The 18915-nt window shown below is 54.2% G+C and overlaps 1 protein-coding gene across 1 annotated transcript in view; it reads right to left on the bottom strand.

The window, feature by feature from the left end:
- Positions 1 to 639: 639 nt before the first annotated feature.
- The window catches only part of LOC136357690 (uncharacterized), a 30013-nt gene continuing 11737 nt past the window's right edge, over positions 640 to 18915 (bottom strand). Inside the window, exons 36-77 of the mRNA XM_066313229.1 lie at positions 18622 to 18747; positions 18244 to 18519; positions 17703 to 17798; positions 17174 to 17308; positions 17067 to 17086; positions 13658 to 13859; positions 13001 to 13144; positions 12293 to 12449; positions 12097 to 12124; positions 11718 to 12000; positions 11518 to 11581; positions 10894 to 10992; positions 10649 to 10752; positions 9941 to 10079; positions 9587 to 9855; positions 9172 to 9342; positions 8725 to 9034; positions 8547 to 8620; positions 8324 to 8411; positions 8122 to 8239; positions 7911 to 8034; positions 7589 to 7725; positions 7373 to 7499; positions 7136 to 7264; positions 6805 to 7047; positions 6395 to 6571; positions 6148 to 6293; positions 5976 to 6066; positions 5327 to 5716; positions 5111 to 5237; positions 4894 to 5012; positions 4286 to 4482; positions 3895 to 4078; positions 3654 to 3819; positions 3452 to 3576; positions 3060 to 3368; positions 2772 to 2975; positions 2453 to 2578; positions 2075 to 2350; positions 1536 to 1631; positions 867 to 1001; positions 640 to 782 (exon numbers count right to left, since the gene is read on the bottom strand). Of these exons, the coding sequence (XP_066169326.1) occupies positions 762 to 782; positions 867 to 1001; positions 1536 to 1631; positions 2075 to 2350; positions 2453 to 2578; positions 2772 to 2975; positions 3060 to 3368; positions 3452 to 3576; positions 3654 to 3819; positions 3895 to 4078; positions 4286 to 4482; positions 4894 to 5012; positions 5111 to 5237; positions 5327 to 5716; positions 5976 to 6066; positions 6148 to 6293; positions 6395 to 6571; positions 6805 to 7047; positions 7136 to 7264; positions 7373 to 7499; positions 7589 to 7725; positions 7911 to 8034; positions 8122 to 8239; positions 8324 to 8411; positions 8547 to 8620; positions 8725 to 9034; positions 9172 to 9342; positions 9587 to 9855; positions 9941 to 10079; positions 10649 to 10752; positions 10894 to 10992; positions 11518 to 11581; positions 11718 to 12000; positions 12097 to 12124; positions 12293 to 12449; positions 13001 to 13144; positions 13658 to 13859; positions 17067 to 17086; positions 17174 to 17308; positions 17703 to 17798; positions 18244 to 18519; positions 18622 to 18747 (6552 nt within the window). The 3' untranslated portion in view covers positions 640 to 761. The remainder of the gene's footprint in view (positions 783 to 866; positions 1002 to 1535; positions 1632 to 2074; positions 2351 to 2452; positions 2579 to 2771; positions 2976 to 3059; positions 3369 to 3451; positions 3577 to 3653; positions 3820 to 3894; positions 4079 to 4285; positions 4483 to 4893; positions 5013 to 5110; positions 5238 to 5326; positions 5717 to 5975; positions 6067 to 6147; positions 6294 to 6394; positions 6572 to 6804; positions 7048 to 7135; positions 7265 to 7372; positions 7500 to 7588; positions 7726 to 7910; positions 8035 to 8121; positions 8240 to 8323; positions 8412 to 8546; positions 8621 to 8724; positions 9035 to 9171; positions 9343 to 9586; positions 9856 to 9940; positions 10080 to 10648; positions 10753 to 10893; positions 10993 to 11517; positions 11582 to 11717; positions 12001 to 12096; positions 12125 to 12292; positions 12450 to 13000; positions 13145 to 13657; positions 13860 to 17066; positions 17087 to 17173; positions 17309 to 17702; positions 17799 to 18243; positions 18520 to 18621; positions 18748 to 18915) is intronic.

Raw genomic sequence — 18915 nt, 5'->3', positions numbered from 1 at the left:
CCCAGCTCCCTCAGTCTCTTACCCTGGAGAGATGCTCCAAATCACAAATCATCTTTGTGGCCTCTGCTGGACCCTCTCCAATAGCTCCTTGTCTTTCTTGTGTTGAGGAGCTCAGAACTGGAATCACAGTACTGCAGATGTGGTCTTACTATGCTCAAATAGAGGGGGCAGGATCATCTCCTTCGACCTGTTGGTCACACTCTTCCTGATGCACCCCAGGACACTATTGGCCCTCCTGCGCCCAAGGACACACTACCAGCTCATAGTCAACTTGTCATCCACCAAGACTATCAGGTCCTTCTCCACAGAGATGCTCTCTTATCTCATTCAGCTGTGGCCTCATATTTTCCCTAATCTTCCTTTTGCTGCTGGTATACCTGCTGAAGCCCTTCTTGTTATCCTTGATAACACTTGCCAGATTCTATTCCAAGGGGACTTTGCCCTTCCTCACTGCATCCCTGAATACCCTGACAATGCTCCTGTAATACTCCCACGTAGCTGTCCCTTTTTCCACATCCCATAAGTTTCTTTTTCATAAGTTTCAGATTTACTAGAAACTTGTGTGGGCTCCATCAATATTACAGGTGCCATACAGTGGAGTAAACTCACCCTCCCAACACAAACCCAACCTCACACAAATTGCTGCTGCTCAATGCATTTTATTGGATGACAAAGGTTAGGGGGGCTAGGGGGAGTTGGGCACTTGGAAGTCTAAGTGGGACAGCTGTGAGTTCCAGTAGGATACTTGGCAGTCCAGAGCTTCACTCTTCATTGAGTCCCTTCTAATGGAGAACAAGAAAAGGGGGCTGTTGTGGGGCAGACATGGGGTGGCCCATGAGGCACCTGTGGGCAGGTGAAAATCCCACCTTGGCTCCAATGTCACGGCTCTTGGCCCGCAGCTTGTTGACCTGGGACTCAGCGATGTCAGCACGCTCCTCTGCCTCATCCAGCTCATGCTGTGCCTTGCGGAACTTGGCCAGGTTGGTGTTTGCCTGTTCCTCCTGAGGTGCAGGGACACCAGTGAGGCTCCCACACAGCTCTGTCTGGCCTCCTGCAACCTCATCTGTTCTCCATACATCTGACTTTCTTATTGCTTCATCTGGCCCACAATAAAACCCTCTGTTTCTTCAGGCATCCCATTTTCAAACCACCCAGCCATCTACTCAATCATCCATCCATCCATCCACCCATCCATCCATCCATCCATCCATCCATCCATCCATCCATCCATCCATCCATCCAATCTTCCACCCACATAAACTTCAAGCATCCTGTCCATCCTTCCATCCACTCAGTCTCTTTCCTTCCTTCCTTCCTTCCTTCCTTCCTTCCTTCCTTCCTTCCTTCCTCCAACCACCATTTTTCAATCACATGACCTACCCACCCTCCTCACCCTCTGACACCTCACCCCTTGACCACCTCATCTCAAAGTCACCTGCACCTCATCTCAAAGTCACCCACATCCTCTCCCACATCCTAAAGTCATGCTGTCCCCTCCTGGGGAACAGTCCCACAGTTCCCCGCCTAATGCTCACCGCCTCCTCTGCCTGTCGTTTGTAGGCCTTGACCTTCAGCTGGAGCTTGTCCACAAGGTCCTGGAGACGGACCATATTTTTACGGTCCTCCTCTGTCTATAGGGTGAGACACACATGGATCATGACCTCATTCTACCTGTGCTTTGAATCACCACCCAAGCTACAAAGGTCAGGAGACAGTTAATGATGTTATTGGGAAGTGGAGCCTCTCTAGATCTGAGGGTGGCCTCAGCTCTGGGAGCAGGAGGTGGGCTGCCTTCTTGCCCCTGATGAGGCCCCACCTGAGGTTCTGGATCATGCAAAGACCCCACGGATGCTGGGACACCAAGAGGTGGCCTGGGTGGATGATGACCCAGACCATGTTCTGGATCCCACTGCAGTATCAGACATACATGCAGTGGTGGTCTAGTATCAAATCTAGACAGCCTGTGTTTCTCTGATGAGCAGGTCAACCATATTCTAAGTCATGTACAGCATGAGACATGTGGCCCTGGGGCCACATGGAGAGCAGCTGACCTGTGCCAGCCTAGGAGCCCCACCTGGTAGCTGAGCTCTTTGACACGACGCTCAGACTTGCGGAGACCCTTAATGCTCTCAGCATTGCGCTTCTGCTCAGCCTCCAGCTCATTCTCCAGCTCCCGCACACGAGCCTCCAGCTTCTGCAGCTGCTTCTTGCCTCCTTTGAGGGCCAACTGCTCAGCCTCATCCAATCTCATCTGCAGGTCCTTGATGGTCTGCTCCATGTTCTTCTTCATCCGCTCCAGGTGGGCGCTGGTGTCCTGCTCCTTCTTCAGCTCCTCTGCCATCATGGCCGCCTGCCCGAGGAGAGAAGCGAGCAGAGAAGGAGGACCAAAGCATGCTCTCCATCACCCTCCAGTGGAAGGTGGCCTAGGTGTTGGTCCCACCATGGCACTCACATCAGTGATGGCTTTCTTGGCCTTCTCCTCAGCATTCCTGCACTCCTGGATGGCCTCTTCCACCTCCGTCTGCAGCTGGGAGATGTCAGCCTCCATCTTCTTCTTCTGGTTGATGAGGCTGGTGTTCTAGAGATAGGAGAGGATCTCAGGGGGTGTCTTCTGACCCATCTTTCTTCAGTCCCCCAGTACTTAATGCTCCTCTACTCCCTGCCAACTCTGCAGGCTTAAAGGATCTGCAGATCTTGACAACGCAGCCCATTAGAAGCCTACACCTATGGATGGAGGTGACCTCTCTCTTTGAAGGTATGTGAGGTCTCACCTGTGAGTGGAGAAGCTGGACCCTCTCACTGGCCTCAATCAGCTCCTGCTCGGCCAACTTACGGGCCCTCTCAGTTTGTTCCACCACTGCCTGCATCTCCTCCAACTCTGACTGGAGGAGGTTGTTTCTCCTCTCCACAATGGCGATATTCTCCTTCAGGTCCTCATTGGCTCTTACTACATCATCTAACTGCAGTTGAGTGTCCTGTTGGGATAAATACAACGGACATCAGCCAGCAGCTCCAAGGGGCTCAAAGGGGAGGATCTCCTTAGAAGTGGGTGATTCCACCTTGAGGTGAGCCTGAGCTCCTTTCAGGTGGGACTGAGCCTCAGCAGCCACGCGGTTGGCATGGCTGAGCTGAATCTCCATCTCATTGAGGTCACCCTCCATCTTCTTCTTCAGCCTCAGGGCCTCATTGCGGCTCCGGGTCTCAGCATCCAGAGACGTCTGCAGTGAGTCCACCACCCGCAGGTGGTTGCGCTTGGCCTGCTCCATCTCCTCATCCTTCTCGGCCAGCTTACGCTCATAGTCTGCCTTCACCTGGTTGAACTCCAGCTGGGCCCTCAGGATCTTTCCCTCCTCGTGCTCCAGAGAGGCCTGGTGGAGACAGAGAGAAAGTAGAGGGCCACAGAGTAGACTAGGACAAATTAGGGCCTCACGGGGGATGTGATTTGGCTCACCTCAGCCTCCTCCAGTGCAGCTTGGAGCTCCAGTTTCTCGGCATCCAGCTGCTTCCGGACCTTCTCCAGTTCGTGGATAGTCTTGTGGCTGCCACCCAGCTGCTCTGTCAGGTCCGAGATCTCCTCTGCACAGATAAGAGCACATCAGACTTGGAGGAAATGGTAGAGAACAAGGTGGGCAGGGGCAGTACCACAATCTTACCTTGGAGGTTCTTGTTCTCCCTTTTGAAGGTCTCTAGGTGCTCAAGCGACTCCTCATAGGCATTCTTTAGCTTGAAGAGTTCAGTGCTGAGGGACCTGGCCTCCTTCTGTGATGCCTCCAGCTCCATCTGTGACTCTTCAAACTTCTGCTTCCACTCAGACAAGATCTGGAACAAAGCAACGGATCACCTTCTGTCCCGGTGTCTCCCATCTGATCCAGCCTCACCACTGTGTCTTCCTACCTTGTCAAAGTTTCTCTGCTTCTTGTCCAACGCAGCAGCTGCTGCATTTGATCTCTCCACATCTGCCATCAGGTCCTCTATCTCATTCTGCAGCCGGTGCTTGGTCTTCTCCAGGGAGGAACACTTGGCATTGACTGCCTCCACCGCCTCCTCAGCCTCCTGCAGCCGCTGGGCCAGCTTCTTCCTGCCATGGGAGAAAACCTGGCTGTGGTGACCCATGGACCAAGTGGGCCAACTCAGACCTTATTCTACCTATTAGAATAATAGGGCTGAGGCTCTGGATATCTACCATCCCTCCAGATCCCTATACCTTCTCCAGATTCTTCTACAGTAGAAGGGTGTTCACTCTTCCCTCTCCCATAGAAGCTCTCTTCATGGAGAGATTACTCACTTGGCCTCCTCCAGCTCCTCAGTGCGCTGGATGGCATCTGTCTCATACTTGGTTCTCCACTGTGCCACCTCAGAGTTGGCCTTGGAGAGTGAGCGCTGGAGCTCAGCCTTGGCCTCTGTCTCCTCCTCATACTGCTCCCTCAGAAGGTCACAGTCATGCCGGGCTGACTGGAGGGCATGGGCCAGCGCATTCTTGGCCTGGATGGGGGAAGCAAGGAGAAGGGGAACTTGAGCTGTGTGTAGGTCCTCAAACTCAGTAAGCACTGGTATTTCTCAGCCAAACTTTCTCTCGGTCATCCCAACCAAATTCAGCATACCTAGACCTAGAGAGTTCTAAAATGGGTATCTCTAGTCTGGCCCAGTTTGACTTTCCCTCATTCAATGCCATCTAACCACCCATAGGCCAACCAAGCTGCTTCAGACCTGACCTGCTCAGCCCAACCTCTCAGCTGTTACACCAATGCAACCCAACTCAACTACTCTTAGATGCAACCAACCCACTGAACTGGCCTGAACTTCACTGTCATTTGGTGCTACCGCCATGAGGGTAAAGGACACCTTGTCTTGTGACCCCCCTGGAGACCCTATCACCCATCTCACAAACCTCACCTTCATCTCCTCCTCCAGCTGCCTCTTCAAGTCCTCCATTTGCTGGGTGTATGACTGCTTGCCCCTGGTCAATTGAGAGACAAGGGCCTCCTTTTCCTCCAGCTGGCGGGACAGCTCTCCTGCAGAGGGCAAGTTTTCATGAGTGTGGCAGGGATTAAAGATGTGGGGCAGGGACTGAGGATGTGGGATGAGGGGTATGGTGGGTCAGGGTTCCCACCATTCTCAGTCTGGAGCTTGGCCCGTTGGGTGCTCGTGTCATTGAGGACTCGTTGTGTCTCCTCCAGCTTGGCCCGGTGTTCAGCTGCCTGGTCCTCCATGGTGCGAGAGATCTTCTCCATGCCCACCTTGGAGGAGGAAAGTATGGAGGGAAGGAATGAACCAGGAGAATGATGCCCATGGTGGAGATAAGATGTCCACCTTGGCCTCCTTCTACCTTGGCCTTTATCAGTTGCTCCATGTTGGAGCTGAGGTCATCCAGCTCCAGCTTGAGGTCACTCTTCTCCTTCTCCAACTTCTGCTTGACACGCTGTAAATTGTCGATCTGCTCGCTGAGCTCGGCCACGCTGTCGGCGTGCTTTTTGCGCAGAGCAGCGGCCGTGGCCTCGTGCTGCAGCGTGGCCTCCTCCAGATCCCGCCGCATCTTCTGGAACTCTGCCTCCCGCTTCTTGTTGAGCTCGATCTGCACTGAAGTGGCACCACCCGCCTCCTCCAGCCGCTCGCTGATCTCCTCCAGCTCCCGTGACAGGTCTGAGCGCAGCTTCTCCACTTTGGCTCTGCCTGTCCGCTCTGCCTCCAGCTCTTCCTCCAGCTCCTCAATCCGTGCCTGTGCTCCGAGGATGAACATGTTTTCAGAAGTCTTGGCTCCGCCCAACTCCTCCACTCAACTCAACCAATTGAGCTGAAGACTTTTCAACCCAACTCACCCCAATAAACTGAAAACTCTTCAGCTCATCCTAGACATCTAAACATTTGTCAACCAACTAGAAACTCCTAAACTCAGCCTAACCAGATAGAGACTCTTCACCTCAACCCAACCAGTTGGAGGCTCTCCAGCCCAAATAAGCAGAGAATAGACCCCTCACCTGCAGCTCTTTCAGCTTCTTCTGGAGCTGCAGAGCCAGAGCCTGCTCATCCTCAACCTTGCTGTTCTGCTGGTTGATCTCAAACTCTTTCCTGCAAATGAAAGCAGTTAGCAGTGAGGTCCCTGCCCTTGCCCCTGACCAGTTTAGACTGGGGAAAGAGGCCCATCTTTACTTCTTGAGCTTCTCCTCCAGCTGCTGCTTGTCATTCTCCAGGTCCATGATGTTCTCCTGGGTCAGCTTCAAGTCACCTTCCAGCTTCCTTTTGGCCCGTTCCAGGTCCATCCGGACCTTCTTCTCCTGTTCCAGGGAGCCTTCAAGCTGTGTAGAAACATCGAAATAGGGGTAAATCTCAGTTTTCCATCATATCTGCCCCAGAAAGCTCCTTAGCACTACCCATGGTGGGACCAGATCACACTCACGTCATCCACTTGCTGTTCCATCTTGAGTTTGGCCTTTGTTAGGGTGTTGACTTTGTCTTCCTCTGCCTGCAGGTCATCCAGAGTCTGCTGGTGAGATTCTTGCAGGGACTTCTTCTCCTTTGTTAGCTTGGCAATGGTTTCATCCAGCCCAGCCATCTCCTCTGTGAGGTTCTTGACCTGAAGGAGGAGAAACACTAGGTCTCCAGCTTAGTACCAGAGGTAGAGCAAAGCTGGGTGATGCTGCTGTTGTCCTTGGCCAGTGAGGCCAGCGCAGTGGTAGAGAACCTAAAAGATGTTGAGCCTTCATGTAGCCCAGATCAACTAGCCTTGAATCATCTCAACCCAACACAATCAGATTGTGTTGACCCAAATCCCTACAACTCAAGGTCAAGGCTTCTCTCCATGCTCACCTTGTTCTCAGTGGCATGTTTCTCCTTCTCCACCTTGGCCAGAGTCAGCTCTAGATCATCAATATCCTTTTTCAGCTCTGAACACTCATCCTCCAGCTTCCTCTTCCTAGCTGTCAGCTCTGCATTCATCTCTTCCTCATCCTCCAGTCTCTCTGTCAGCTCCTTCACCTTGGCCTCCAGCTGGATCTTGTTCTTGATCAGCTGGTCACAGCGCTCCTCAGCATCGTTGAGGTTGTCCTGCTCCTGTATTGGAGTGGTACATCAAGTTGGGAACCTCTGGAGGAGTTCTGGTCACCCCCCTGACATGGTTTTGGGGGGCAGTCTCACTCACAGCCTGCACTTGGAGCTGAAGGTCATTCTTTTCCTGCAGCATGGACACCATCTTCTCCTCCAGCTCTTTGCGCCGGGTCTCTGACTTCTCCAGGGCCTCCTTCAGCCGCCCAAACTCTTCTTTCATGTTCTGAAGCAAAGCCCAGGAGACCAGTAGCCACATCCAATCCCCTCCATCCATCAACGCCACCCAACCCATTTTGGATCTCAAGCTGCCTGCCTCAACCCCTCCTCCTACCTGCATCTCCTTCTCCGTCTCAGCGCTCTTCAACAAGGGCTTGATCTTGAAGTAGAGCTTCATCCAAGGCCAATTCTTCACCCCCATGAAGGCCCTGATGTTCCACTGGATCACCAGCAGTGAGTCCCTAGAATGATAACACAGATGCCACTACACCACAAACCTGGTGACCCACCAGAGGTCCCTTCCCAAGGAGAAAGACCCTTCCCTTCTCACCGACGCTCCAGGATCTTCTTGAACTCAATGCGCATGAGCTGCCCTCGGGCCTGAGCTTGGATGCGGGTGATGATGCGGGAGAGGCGCTCATCCCGCATTTCTTCCAGAAGTCCCAGCAGCCCAGCCTTGAAGAAGACCTGACAGAGAAGGAGGCAGGTGAGAGGGTGAATTGGTTGGGAAGGTTCATAGACACATGAATGGATTGATGGGTTGTTGGGGGAATTAAGTGATTGATGGGGGTGTGGATAGGCAGCTGGACACATCAGTGTCTATCACATGACCCCATGGATGATAGGACCATGGAGAGACCACGTGCCCTTACTTTGGTGTGTCCAAATTTGTACTGGTTGTGGTCAATGTCAATGGATCCTAGGAGCTTCTCAGCGCCCTTGCGGCTGTCAATGAACTGCCCCTCAGGGATGGCGGCAGGGTTCAGGATGCGGTACCTGGTGACCAGAGAGGACACAAAAACCCTCAGGTCAGCCTCAGCTGGGTTGTCCATCACCTCCCCACATTTTCTCCTCTGTGCCTACCGCTGGCGGAAGTCCCCGTAGAGGATGCGATTGGGGAAGCCCTTGCGGCAGATGCGGATGCCTTCCAGCACTCCATTGCAGCGGAGCTGGTGCATTACCAGGGGATTGTCCATCACACCTGGCAGTGGGTTGGAGGGGTGATGTCAGCCACAAGCCACACCTACCACCCTTTTCCCTGCCCTCAGCCCTGCCCATTGCTCACCTGGCTCCTTCCGCTCATTGGGGATGATGCAGCGGACAAAGTGAGGGTGAGTGGTCTTGAGGTTGGCCATCAGCTTGTTGAGGTTCTCCTGTTGAGGAGAGAAGAGGGAAGAAGCTGACTAATGAGAGAGCAAGAGAGGGTATGTGGGACTGAAGGGGTGATCCACCATTCAGGAGGTTGTCCTCCCACTGCCCCATACTGGGTCCACTATTAGGTCCCTCACCCGATGCAGGGCTGAGACAGTCTGAAAGGAGGAACCTTTCTTCTTGGCTCCTTTCCCCTTCCCTCCATCACCACCTGGAGAGAAGAAGGGTAGAGTAACACAAGAAAGAGGGTGACTAGTGGAAAGTAGTCTTCTCCATCAACTCATCCCTCCATCACCTCACCATCTGTTTACCCACCAGCATCTGCCCCAGCATAGTTGGAGAAGAGGTTGGCCAAGAGCTTCAGGGCTGATTTCTGATAGAGCCCCACCACTGTCTCATTGAGGGGGTCCTTGTTCTTCTCCAGCCACCCAATGATGTTGTAGTCCACTGTGCCAGCGTAGTGGACAAGAGAGAAATGGGCCTCTGGCTTCCCCTTGACATTACGTGGCTTCCCAAAGTTGGCCGACTTGCCCAGGTGATTATCAAAGAGCTTGGCTTTGAAGGTCATGTCTGAGGCTTTGGGAAACATGCACTCCTCCTCCAGGATGGACATGATCCCCATGGGCTAGGAAGAAAAGCAGTGGTGGAGGACACCAAGAACAACCCAGATGACCAACTTTGGAGTCCCTGGCAGGCTCCAAGTGAAAGGGCGCTTCCCTAGCAGTCCCTTCAGCCCCCACAAGACTCTGGGGGATGTGGTACCTTCTCAATGAGATCAATGCAGGCCTGGAGGTCCATGCCAAAGTCAATGAACTCCCACTCAATGCCCTCCTTCTTGTATTCCTCCTGCTCCAGCACGAACATGTGGTGGTTGAAAAATTGCTGCAGCTTCTCGTTGGTGAAGTTAATGCAGAGCTGCTCAAAGCTGTTGAACTGAGGAAGGAGAGAGATGACCAATGGGGTTAACTGGATCAACTCAACACCCAACCGGTTGAATAGAATGCCCAGTAGTATCTATGAGGCCAGCTCAACACCCAAGAGGATTAACACAAGGCCCAGAAAAGATCAAGTTTCCAGAAAAGGTCAATATGAAGTTTCAGAAGATCAACTCCAACACCCAACTGGATCTGCCCAACCCCCAAGAGGACAAATACCCTCCCACCCCCTCAGTCCTCACATCAAAGATCTCAAATCCAGCAATGTCCAGCACACCGATGAAGTACTGCCTTGGCTGCTTGGTGTCCAGAGAGTTGTTGATTCTCACCACCATCCAGTTGAACATCTTCTCATATACAGCCTTGGCCAAGGCCCCAATGGAGTAGTACACCTGCTGGACATTCTGCCCCTTGGTGACATATTCATTGCCCACCTTTACCCGGGGGTGACACAACCCCTTGAGAAGGTCAGCTGAGTTCAGCCCCATCAAGTAGGCTGACTTGTCAGCATCTGCAGAGCATCAAGAAGAAGACATGCTGTCAGATTCCACCTAACCTGGTGACCCCAAGACCTATGTCAACCTGTACCCACTCACCTTCAGTACCATCTGGTTCTGCCTGTTCTTCCCGTTGCTTCTGCTTGAACTTCATGTTGCCAAAGTGCATGATGGCACCTGTCAGCTTGTAGACACCAGCCTTCTCCTCAGCCGTGAAGCCCAGGACATCAAAAGCGCTCTGGGTGATAGGTGGAGGGGAATGGGAAAGGGCCTCGCCACCAGCTGTGGCCATGGCTCTCTGCTGGCCACCATTTGTGTCCCTCTGCCCTTCCAGCTCATCAACTCATCCATCCGCCTGTGGTTTCATTTACCCATGGACTCACCCATTATGGATTCACCCATCCATTCTTCCGTCCATGCATCCATCCATCGACTCATCCATTTATAGACTCATCCATCTATGGACTCATCCATTCACCATTAACTCCATCCATGCTTCCATGGACTCATTCGTTTGAGGATTTGTTCACCCATGGACAGATCTGTCCACCTAAATACTCTCCTCACCTGTTTTTATCTCCACCCACAACCTCCTCCACTCCCTACCTCCTGTCCTACCTTCTGTCCCTCATCCCACATCATCCCACTCCACCAACCCACCATCTTCCAACCCTTCCTATCCTCCACCTCTCATCCCTATGTTCCTCCTCTCCTCCACCCATCCATCTTCTACTATCTCAACCATCCACTTGGCACTTCACCTTCAATTCATCACAGGGATGTCCACCTGCCCAGCCCACTACTTACGTCAGTTGCCAACAGCTCTTCAGAGTCATCAATGGAGGCCACAGTCACCTCTCCTTGGGAGACATAACTGTAGTCATAGGGGTTGTTCGTGATGAGAAGCATCTCTGCTCCATGGGCCCAGGATAGAGAGAAAAACCGAGCATTTGCACTGGCTAAACAGCCCAAATCATCCTCATTTGCCCCAGAAAGGAGCAGAGAATTGGAGGAAAGGACATGGAAGACTTGATGACAAGCACCCTACTCACCCAGCAGCTCTGGCTTCTTGTTGGAGAGAATCTGGTAAAAGATGTGGTAATTCCTCTCAGCCTTCAGCTGGAAAATGACACGGGACTTCTCCAGGAGGTCTGAGGTAGATATGGAGAGAAGGAGGATGGAGGTTGGGGTGAGAAGATGGATTGAGATATGGAGAGATGGATGGTAGTATGAGGAGATGGAAAAGGAAGGGTATCTGGATGGTGGGATGAGGAGATGGAGGGAAGAAGAGAGAAAAATGGAAGGTCAGATGCATAGTGGGATGAGACAATGGATCCATCAACCATGAAGACAGATGAAGGGACGGACCTGAGTGGAGGGGAAGCAGGCAAGGATGGAGGGAGGTAGACACAAGGAAATGGAGGGACAAAGAATTGGAGATGAAGGGTCAGGTGGATGGTGGGATAAGGAGATGAAGATGTGACTGGATGGATGGAGGAAGGAATATATGTATGGATGAATGGAGTTCCTGGGTGGATGGATGAAGTTCATGCGTGGAGGAGTCCATACATGGATGAGTCCTAGGATGGATGAATAAATCCATCAATAGATAAGTCCATGGATGGATGGATGCTGGACTACAAGACATCCTCTCGTTGGGCTCTCAACCTACTTACAGGTCTCAATGTCAGCTGATGCCAACTTCCCTGTGGCCCCGAAATGGATTCGGATGAACTTCCCCTAGGAAAGCAGTGGCAGGAGGTGGAGGTGGCTGCCTTCATGCAGCAGATCCCACACCGGAGATCCCACACCACTGACCCTGTCCCACAAACTGTCCCACAGACCCTTCTTCATTGAACCAACCCCCATCACTCACAAATCGGGATGAGTTGTCATTGCGGAGGGTCTTGGCATTGCCAAAGGCCTCCAAAGCAGGGTTGGCCTGGATGATCTGGTCCTCCAAGGTGCCCTGGATGGGGTGGGACAATGTTGGGTGTGGACACCACTTAGGTACACTCTCTGCCAAGGGTACACTGACTAAGGCACTCACCTTGCTGCTATTGGTCACCTCCTTCTTGCGGTCACCAATGGCAGCAATGCTGGCAAAGTATTGGATGACCCTCTTGGTGTTGACTGTCTTCCCCGCCCCGGATTCTCCGCTGGAGGTGCAACAGTGAGATATTGGATAACATCCTGGTGGGTTCTTCTACCCACCCCACTGCTATGGGGAAGGGTTGGACAAAGCAGGGCCTTACGTGATGAGGATGGACTGGTTCTCTCGGTCTGCCAACAAAAGAGAGGAGTAAGGTGGGATGAAGTTGGGAAACATGCTTGGGGTCTTGGGGTTGAGGCTGAGGTTCTTCATCCTCCCAGATGAGAACCAGTTCTAAGTCAGGAGTAATTTTTTGGAGTGGAGTCTTCTAGTCTGAGGTTCTCACAGGACATCCTTACCTGTCAGCATGTTCTGGTAGGCGTTGTCAGAGATGGAGAAGATGTGGGGGGGAGCTTCACTCCGCTTCTTTCCCCGGTAGGCAGCCACCACCTCAGCATTGTAGACGGGCAACCACTTGTAGGGGTTGACAGTCACACAGAAGAGCCCTGAGTAGGTCTGGAGAAAGGAGCAGGTGGTTCAGAGCCAGGAGGTGTCACCCCACCAGTTGGGGACATCCTAGGTCTATGTGGCCCAAGGGATGTGATGATGGGATATCCTGATTTTGGCTGTCTGAAAAGGGGCTGGAGAAGGGACATTTTGGGTCTGGATTGCCCACAACATGCAGAGATGGGACATCTCATGTGCCAGTGGCCCAAGGGGTCTGGGGATGGGACATATTATGAAATGACATCTTGGATTTGGGTGGCCAAAGTGGTTAGGAGATGCAACATCTCAGGTCTTGGTGGCTGAGGCAGTCTATAAATGGGCTATCTTGGGTCTGGATGGCCCAAGGGAGCTGGAGAAGGGCTACCAGGTTCCAGGTGTCCCAAAGTCTGTGAAAAAGCCACACCAGGTTTTACATGGCCATAGACTCTCTGGAAGGTCTATCTGGTTCTAGATATCCCAAGAGCTTTAGGGAAGGGTCACTAATTTCCATCCACCCCACAGGCTGTGAGGAAGGCCCCGCCTACTTCCCAGGGGCTCCAGGGGCTTGTGGGAAGGCTCACATAGATCAGCCAAGAGGCATAGCGCTCCTTGAGGTTGTAGAGGACAGCAGGCTCATGGAGGAAGGTCAGCATCGCCATGTCCTCGATCTTGTCAAATTTGGGGGGGTTCTGCTGGTGAATATCAGCTTCCTTCACCGTCACAGTCTGGGGGAAATGGGGAGACATGGGGGTGAGGGCTGGAAGGTGTCCATGGCTTGGGGGGTGCCTCCGAGAGTAGAGGATGCTCCGCTAATAGGATTTCTTCCATGGATTGGGAAGGGTCTCCTATGGGTTGGGGGGTACCCCCATGGGTTGGGAGTCTTTAATGCATCAGGACCCCCACCACTATCAGCCTGGTTTCCCCCTCCTCCATTTGCTCCCGCCCCCCCCCAAACCTTCAACCCCTCTCCTTTCTTTAACCCCTCCCTCATTAATTTCACCTCATAAATCCCTCCCTCCTTAACTCTTCACTCCACTACTTCCCACCAGCCCCTCACCCCTCATGATGCCCAGCCCCTGCTTCTTTCCCCCACCAGTCAAACGCTATGCCCCCACCGGCCATCAACCCTTCCCATCCTTAACCCCTCCCTCCATTACCCCCTCACCCCCATTAATCTTTTGCCCCACATGGCCCCTTGCCTCCCTCCCCTCACCCACCGCTATCCCCCAGTTGCCCACCTCTCCCAGCTCAGTCTGGACGGTGGCCTCCCCTCCCTGCCGCGCCGTCACCCGTCCCCGAACGAACTCCTCCCGGGGGTGGGGGACGAAGCACTCGCTGCGCGGGTCGAAGGGTCTGGTCTGCGCTGCCAGCCGCTCCCGCTCCCCCGGCCGCAGGAAGGGGGCTGCTGCCCCCAGCGCTGCCAGCACTGCATCCGCCATCCTGCCCCACACAGACAGGGACCCTGCGTCACCTGGGGGGTCTGAGGCTGTGGCCACAGGGTGTCACCCCTTGTTCCATGGCCCCACATAACCTCGTTGGCCACAGCCCATTGCCATTTATGGGCCCCCATAGCCACGCCCAGACCCCTATGGCTGTGGCAGACGCCGGAGGCAGACGCGGAGCTTTGTAGCTGTGCACAGCCCCATGCATGGGTCCCTATAGATGTGCAGGGAGCCCTATAGCCCTCTGCATACCCATGCAGTCATTCACTGCCCCGTGCACCGACTCCTGTAGTGATTCAGGGACTCTCTGCAGGGACCCCTATAGTCATTAAAGGACCCCTAATAGTGAGGTACAGGACCTCATAGCTGTGTATGGCCCCATGAACAGAATCCTATAGCCTTTCATGACCCCATGTATTGAGCCCTATACAATGCACACACACCCTATAGCTGTAGGCAGACCCCTATAGTCATGCAGGGACCCCAATTTCCATGCACAGACTCCTGTACTCATGCAGGCACCTCCACAACTAGGGACGACCAACCCCTGGGGTGATGCATGGACTCCTGCAACACAAAGACCCCTACAGCCACACACAGACCCCCATAGTAATTCAGGCATCCCTACACTGATGCAAGGAGATCCATAGCAGTGTATGGGACCCCTATAACAATGCAGGGAATCTTAGGGTCCTGCACAGCCCCACATGCAGACCCCCATAGCAAAGTATGGATCCCCTGTAGTGATGTGCAGACCCTATAGCAACACATACACCTATAGCACCATAACCACCTCCCCCTCCGCCCCCGAAGCACTTGTCCCCACGCTGCCGCACCCTCACCTGGAGTCTGTGGATCTAGAAGGTAAGATGAAGGGAGCTGGAAGAACATGTGGAAGGTGAGTAGGGCTACACCTCATGCCCCCTATAGACCCACTTTGCCACATAGACCCCATGTGCCCCATAGCTCTGCTTGTGCCAAATAGGCCCCCTGGGTGCCCCACAGACCATCAGTGTCCCCTAGATTGCTGTGCCCCCATAGATCTCTTTCCCGCACTGTTCCCCTCAGTGCTTCTTAGGTCCTCTGTGCCTCATAACCCCATGTGTACCCACAGGTCCCCACACCCCAGAGAACCCTTATATGTCCCATAGGCTCCCTGTTCCCCATATCCCCCCCAGATTCCTGTGCCCCATAGATCCCCATATGCCCCATAACCTTCCTGCACCCCATAGCTCTCCATATCCTCCCTCAGCCCTTCGTATCCATATCCCACATTCCCACTATGCCCCCACCCTCTCCCTCTCTGCCCCACACCGACACCTATGCCAGCCCCGCAGCCCCAAGGCCTTTATAGACCATCATGGGATGGGGAGGAGCATTCCTGGGGAGGGGGATGGCTGATAAGGGAGAAGGAGGGGGGCACCTCTCCTCCACTTCACCAGCCACGAGATGGCATCTCTCCCGTGACCCTGGCATCCAGGACCCACATATTCACCCCACAGGATGATCTATGGGGCAGAGCTATAGGGGTGAGCAAGGGCTGTCCAGACTCTTTGTAGGGGTGGGATGTGGGGTGAGCTGGGGGCCCTGGATGCCTGGGTCTCTTGTGTAGGAGGTGTCCATGGAGTCCAAATGTCTGGATCCCTTGTGCATGGGGGCAATCTGTGGGGACCAGGGTGCTTTTGTGGGGTTTGTGATGATTCTGTGGGTCTCAGATGCTTGGGTTTCTTGTATGTGTGAGATCTCTGGAGCCCAGATGCCTGGGTTCTTTGTGCAAGGAGAGGATCTGTGGGGCTAGTACTCCGGGGATCCTTGTGAAGGGGATGCCTGTGGGGCCTGGATGTCTCGGTCCCTGGCCAATGTCCTGTCACCCGTGGGGTGGTGACAGCTCTACGCTGCCAGGTCTATATCGGGACACGGCCGGACAGTGGAGGGGAGATTGTTATCTCGTCCCCAGTGAGGCGCCGTGGGGCCAGCAGGGGTCTGAGGGACGGGGGGGTCTGGCAGCAGTCCCCGAACACCGTGTCCACTTTGTCATCAAGGAGGTGACAAGTGTTCCTGCGAGGTGACACATTCCCGCGGGCGGGGAGGTCCCCACCTCCCCATTGTGCCCCATAGTTCCCTCCCCCCTGCCCCACAGACCGTCTCCTTTGCCCCACAGAGCCCCTATAGAGCCCCATAACTGCTCTATGGAGCCACAGAGAATCTCCAGATCCCCACAGAGTCTTCTTAGAGCCCCATAGGCTCCACATAAAGCCCCATAGAGACATTACCCCACCCTTCTTCTGCCCGGGTTTGGCGGGGGAGGGGAGCCGCCCGGACGCCGGGGTCCCCTGGGGTCCATCATGCGGCGCCGCCGGGACCGGGAGGGATGGGGCGACAGATGGACGGGGGAAGGGAGGGTGGGGGGGGGAGAGGGGAGGGACAGGCAGGAGTCAGAGGGACAGTGGGACACAGAGAACATGCGGGAACCAGGGAGATGTGGAGGAGGTAGAAGGGCTGTGGAAGATGGAGGACACGGGGCTGGTGGGCCAAGAGGTGGTGGGGTGATGAATGGAAAGTCCAGAGCAATGGAAGGACATGGGACAGAATGTCAGTAGGGCATGAGGGTTTGTGGGACATGGTGTGTGGTGGGACAGAGCAGCTGGTGGCTAGGGGAACACTGGGGCCAGGACAGAGGGACCCCAGCACCTGCAGCAGAAGGTGAAACCTCAGGAGCCAAGGCATGTCCAAGGCATCCACTCAGACTCTGCTCCATATGTGGGGGGCCCAGATGCTGTCCCCCACCTACAGGGGTTGCTCCCTCCCCCAGATCTTCCCGAGACGTGTCTCTCCCCCCACATGGATCTGGGTTGGTGTGGAGCATGTTGAGGTTACAGAACACCATGGAGCAGATAGATATACACTGTGGGGCAGCTCCAGGTTGAGCTCATGGTTCACATCACAACCATGATGTTGTGTGGTTGGGTCTGGTTGCATCATGCTGTGGGGCACACCATGCTGCACATTGGTTGGTGATCTTGTGTGGGCTACAGGCAGTGTGTAGGTGCCATGCCATGGGGAACCCCCAGCCTCCCCACACAAACACAGCCTCACAAAAACTGCTGCTGCTCAATGCTTTTTATTGGCTGACCAAGGGTAGGGGGCTGGGAGTGGGGGTGGGCCACTTGGAGGTCCAGAGGATATTGTTGGGGGTCCAGAGCTTCATTCTTCATGGAGTCCCTTCTGATGGAGAACGAGAAAAAGGGACTGTGAGCATGAAGAAGTTGTGGGGCAGACATAGGGCAACTGTAGAGCAGGGGAAGGTCCCACCTTGGCTCCAATGTCACGGCTCTTGGCCCGCAGCTTGTTGACCTGGGACTCAGCGATGTCAGCACGCTCCTCTGCCTCATCCAGCTCATGCTGTGCCTTGCGGAACTTGGCCAGGTTGGAGTTTGCCTGTTCCTCCTGAGGTGCAGGGACACCAGTGAGGCTCCCATACAGCTCTGTCTGGCCTCCTGCCACCCTGCCAGCTGTCGCTTCATCCTATCTTCTTATTGCTCCATCTGGACCCACCTGTCCTTCCAGACATCCCATCTTCCAGCCACCCAATCATCGACTCAACAAACCATCCATCTAACATTCCATCCACCCATCCATCCACTCTTCCAACCACCATCTCCACATCCTACCACCTGCTCATTTTCCCCACTTTCTCTTGACCTACTCTACTCAGCCCCTGACACCCCATGCCTTGACCACCCCAAGGTCCCCTGCTACTCCCCACATCCTCTCCCACATCCTAGTCCCACACTGTCCTCTCCTGGGGGGTGGTCCAACAGATGTCCCCTTCAGTGCTCACCGCCTCCTCTGCCTGTCGTTTGTAGGCTTTGACCTTCATTTGGAGCTTGTCCACAAGGTCCTGGAGACGGACCAGGTTCTTGCGGTCCTCTTCCGTCTGTGGCATGAGACACATGTGGGTCAGGACAAGACCCTACCTTTGCTTTGAATCACTACAAGAGCGGCGAGGGTCAGGAGGTAGTTAATTATGTTCTTGGAACAGTTAATTGTGGTTTTAGAACTTGTCTAGTGGCCTAAACTGTGGGGAAGAAAGTGGGTTGTCTCTGTTTGAAGGTATCATCGTGATGAGGTCCCACCTGACTTTCTGGATCATGCAAAGACCCCATGGATACTGGCCCACCGAGAGGTGGCCTGGGCGGCTCATGACCCAGACCATGTTCTGGATCCCACTGCAGTATCAGACATACATGCAGTGGATGGTCTACTTTACCTGTGTCTCTCTGGCCAGTAGTCAGCCATGTTCGAAGTCATGTACAGCATGAGACATGTGGCCCTGGGGCCACAGGGAGAGTAGCTGACCTGTGCCGGCCTAGGAGCCCCACCTGGTAGCTGAGCTCCTTGACACGACGCTCAGACTTGCGGAGACCCTTGACACTCTCAGCATGGCGCTTCTGCTCAGCCTCCAGCTCATTCTCCAGCTCCCGCACACGAGCCTCCAGCTTCTGCAGCTGCTTCTTGCCTCCTTTGAGGGCCAACTGCTCAGCCTCATCCAATCTCATCTGGAGGTCCTTGATGGTCTGCTCCATGTTCTTCTTCATCCGCTCCAGGTGGGCGCTGGTGTCCTGCTCCTTCTTCAGCTCCTCTGCCATCATGGCCGCCTGCCCGAGGAGAGAAGCGAGCAGAGAAGGAGGACCAAAGCATGCTCTCCATCACCCTCCAGTGGAAGGTGTCCTAGATGTTGGTCCCACCATGGCACTCACATCAGTGATGGCTTTCTTGGCCTTCTCCTCAGCATTCCTGCACTCCTGGATGGCCTCTTCCACCTCCGTCTGCAGCTGGGAGATGTCAGCCTCCATCTTCTTCTTCTGGTTGATGAGGCTGGTGTTCTAGAGATAGAGGAGAGGATCTCAGGAGGTGCCTGTTGAACTGCTCACCCATCTTTCTTCAGTCCCCCAGTACTTAATGCCCCTCTACTCCCTGCCAACTCTGCAGGCTTAAAGGATCTGCAGATCTTGACAACGCAGCCCATTAGAAGCCTACACCTATGGATGGAG

The sequence above is a fragment of the Sylvia atricapilla genome, chromosome 1, assembly GCF_009819655.1.
Source record: "Sylvia atricapilla isolate bSylAtr1 chromosome 1, bSylAtr1.pri, whole genome shotgun sequence".
Classification (NCBI taxonomy): Eukaryota; Metazoa; Chordata; class Aves; order Passeriformes; family Sylviidae; genus Sylvia; species Sylvia atricapilla.
The sequence above is the reverse complement of the archived record's forward strand: the minus strand, read 5'-3'. Positions and strand labels throughout refer to the sequence as shown.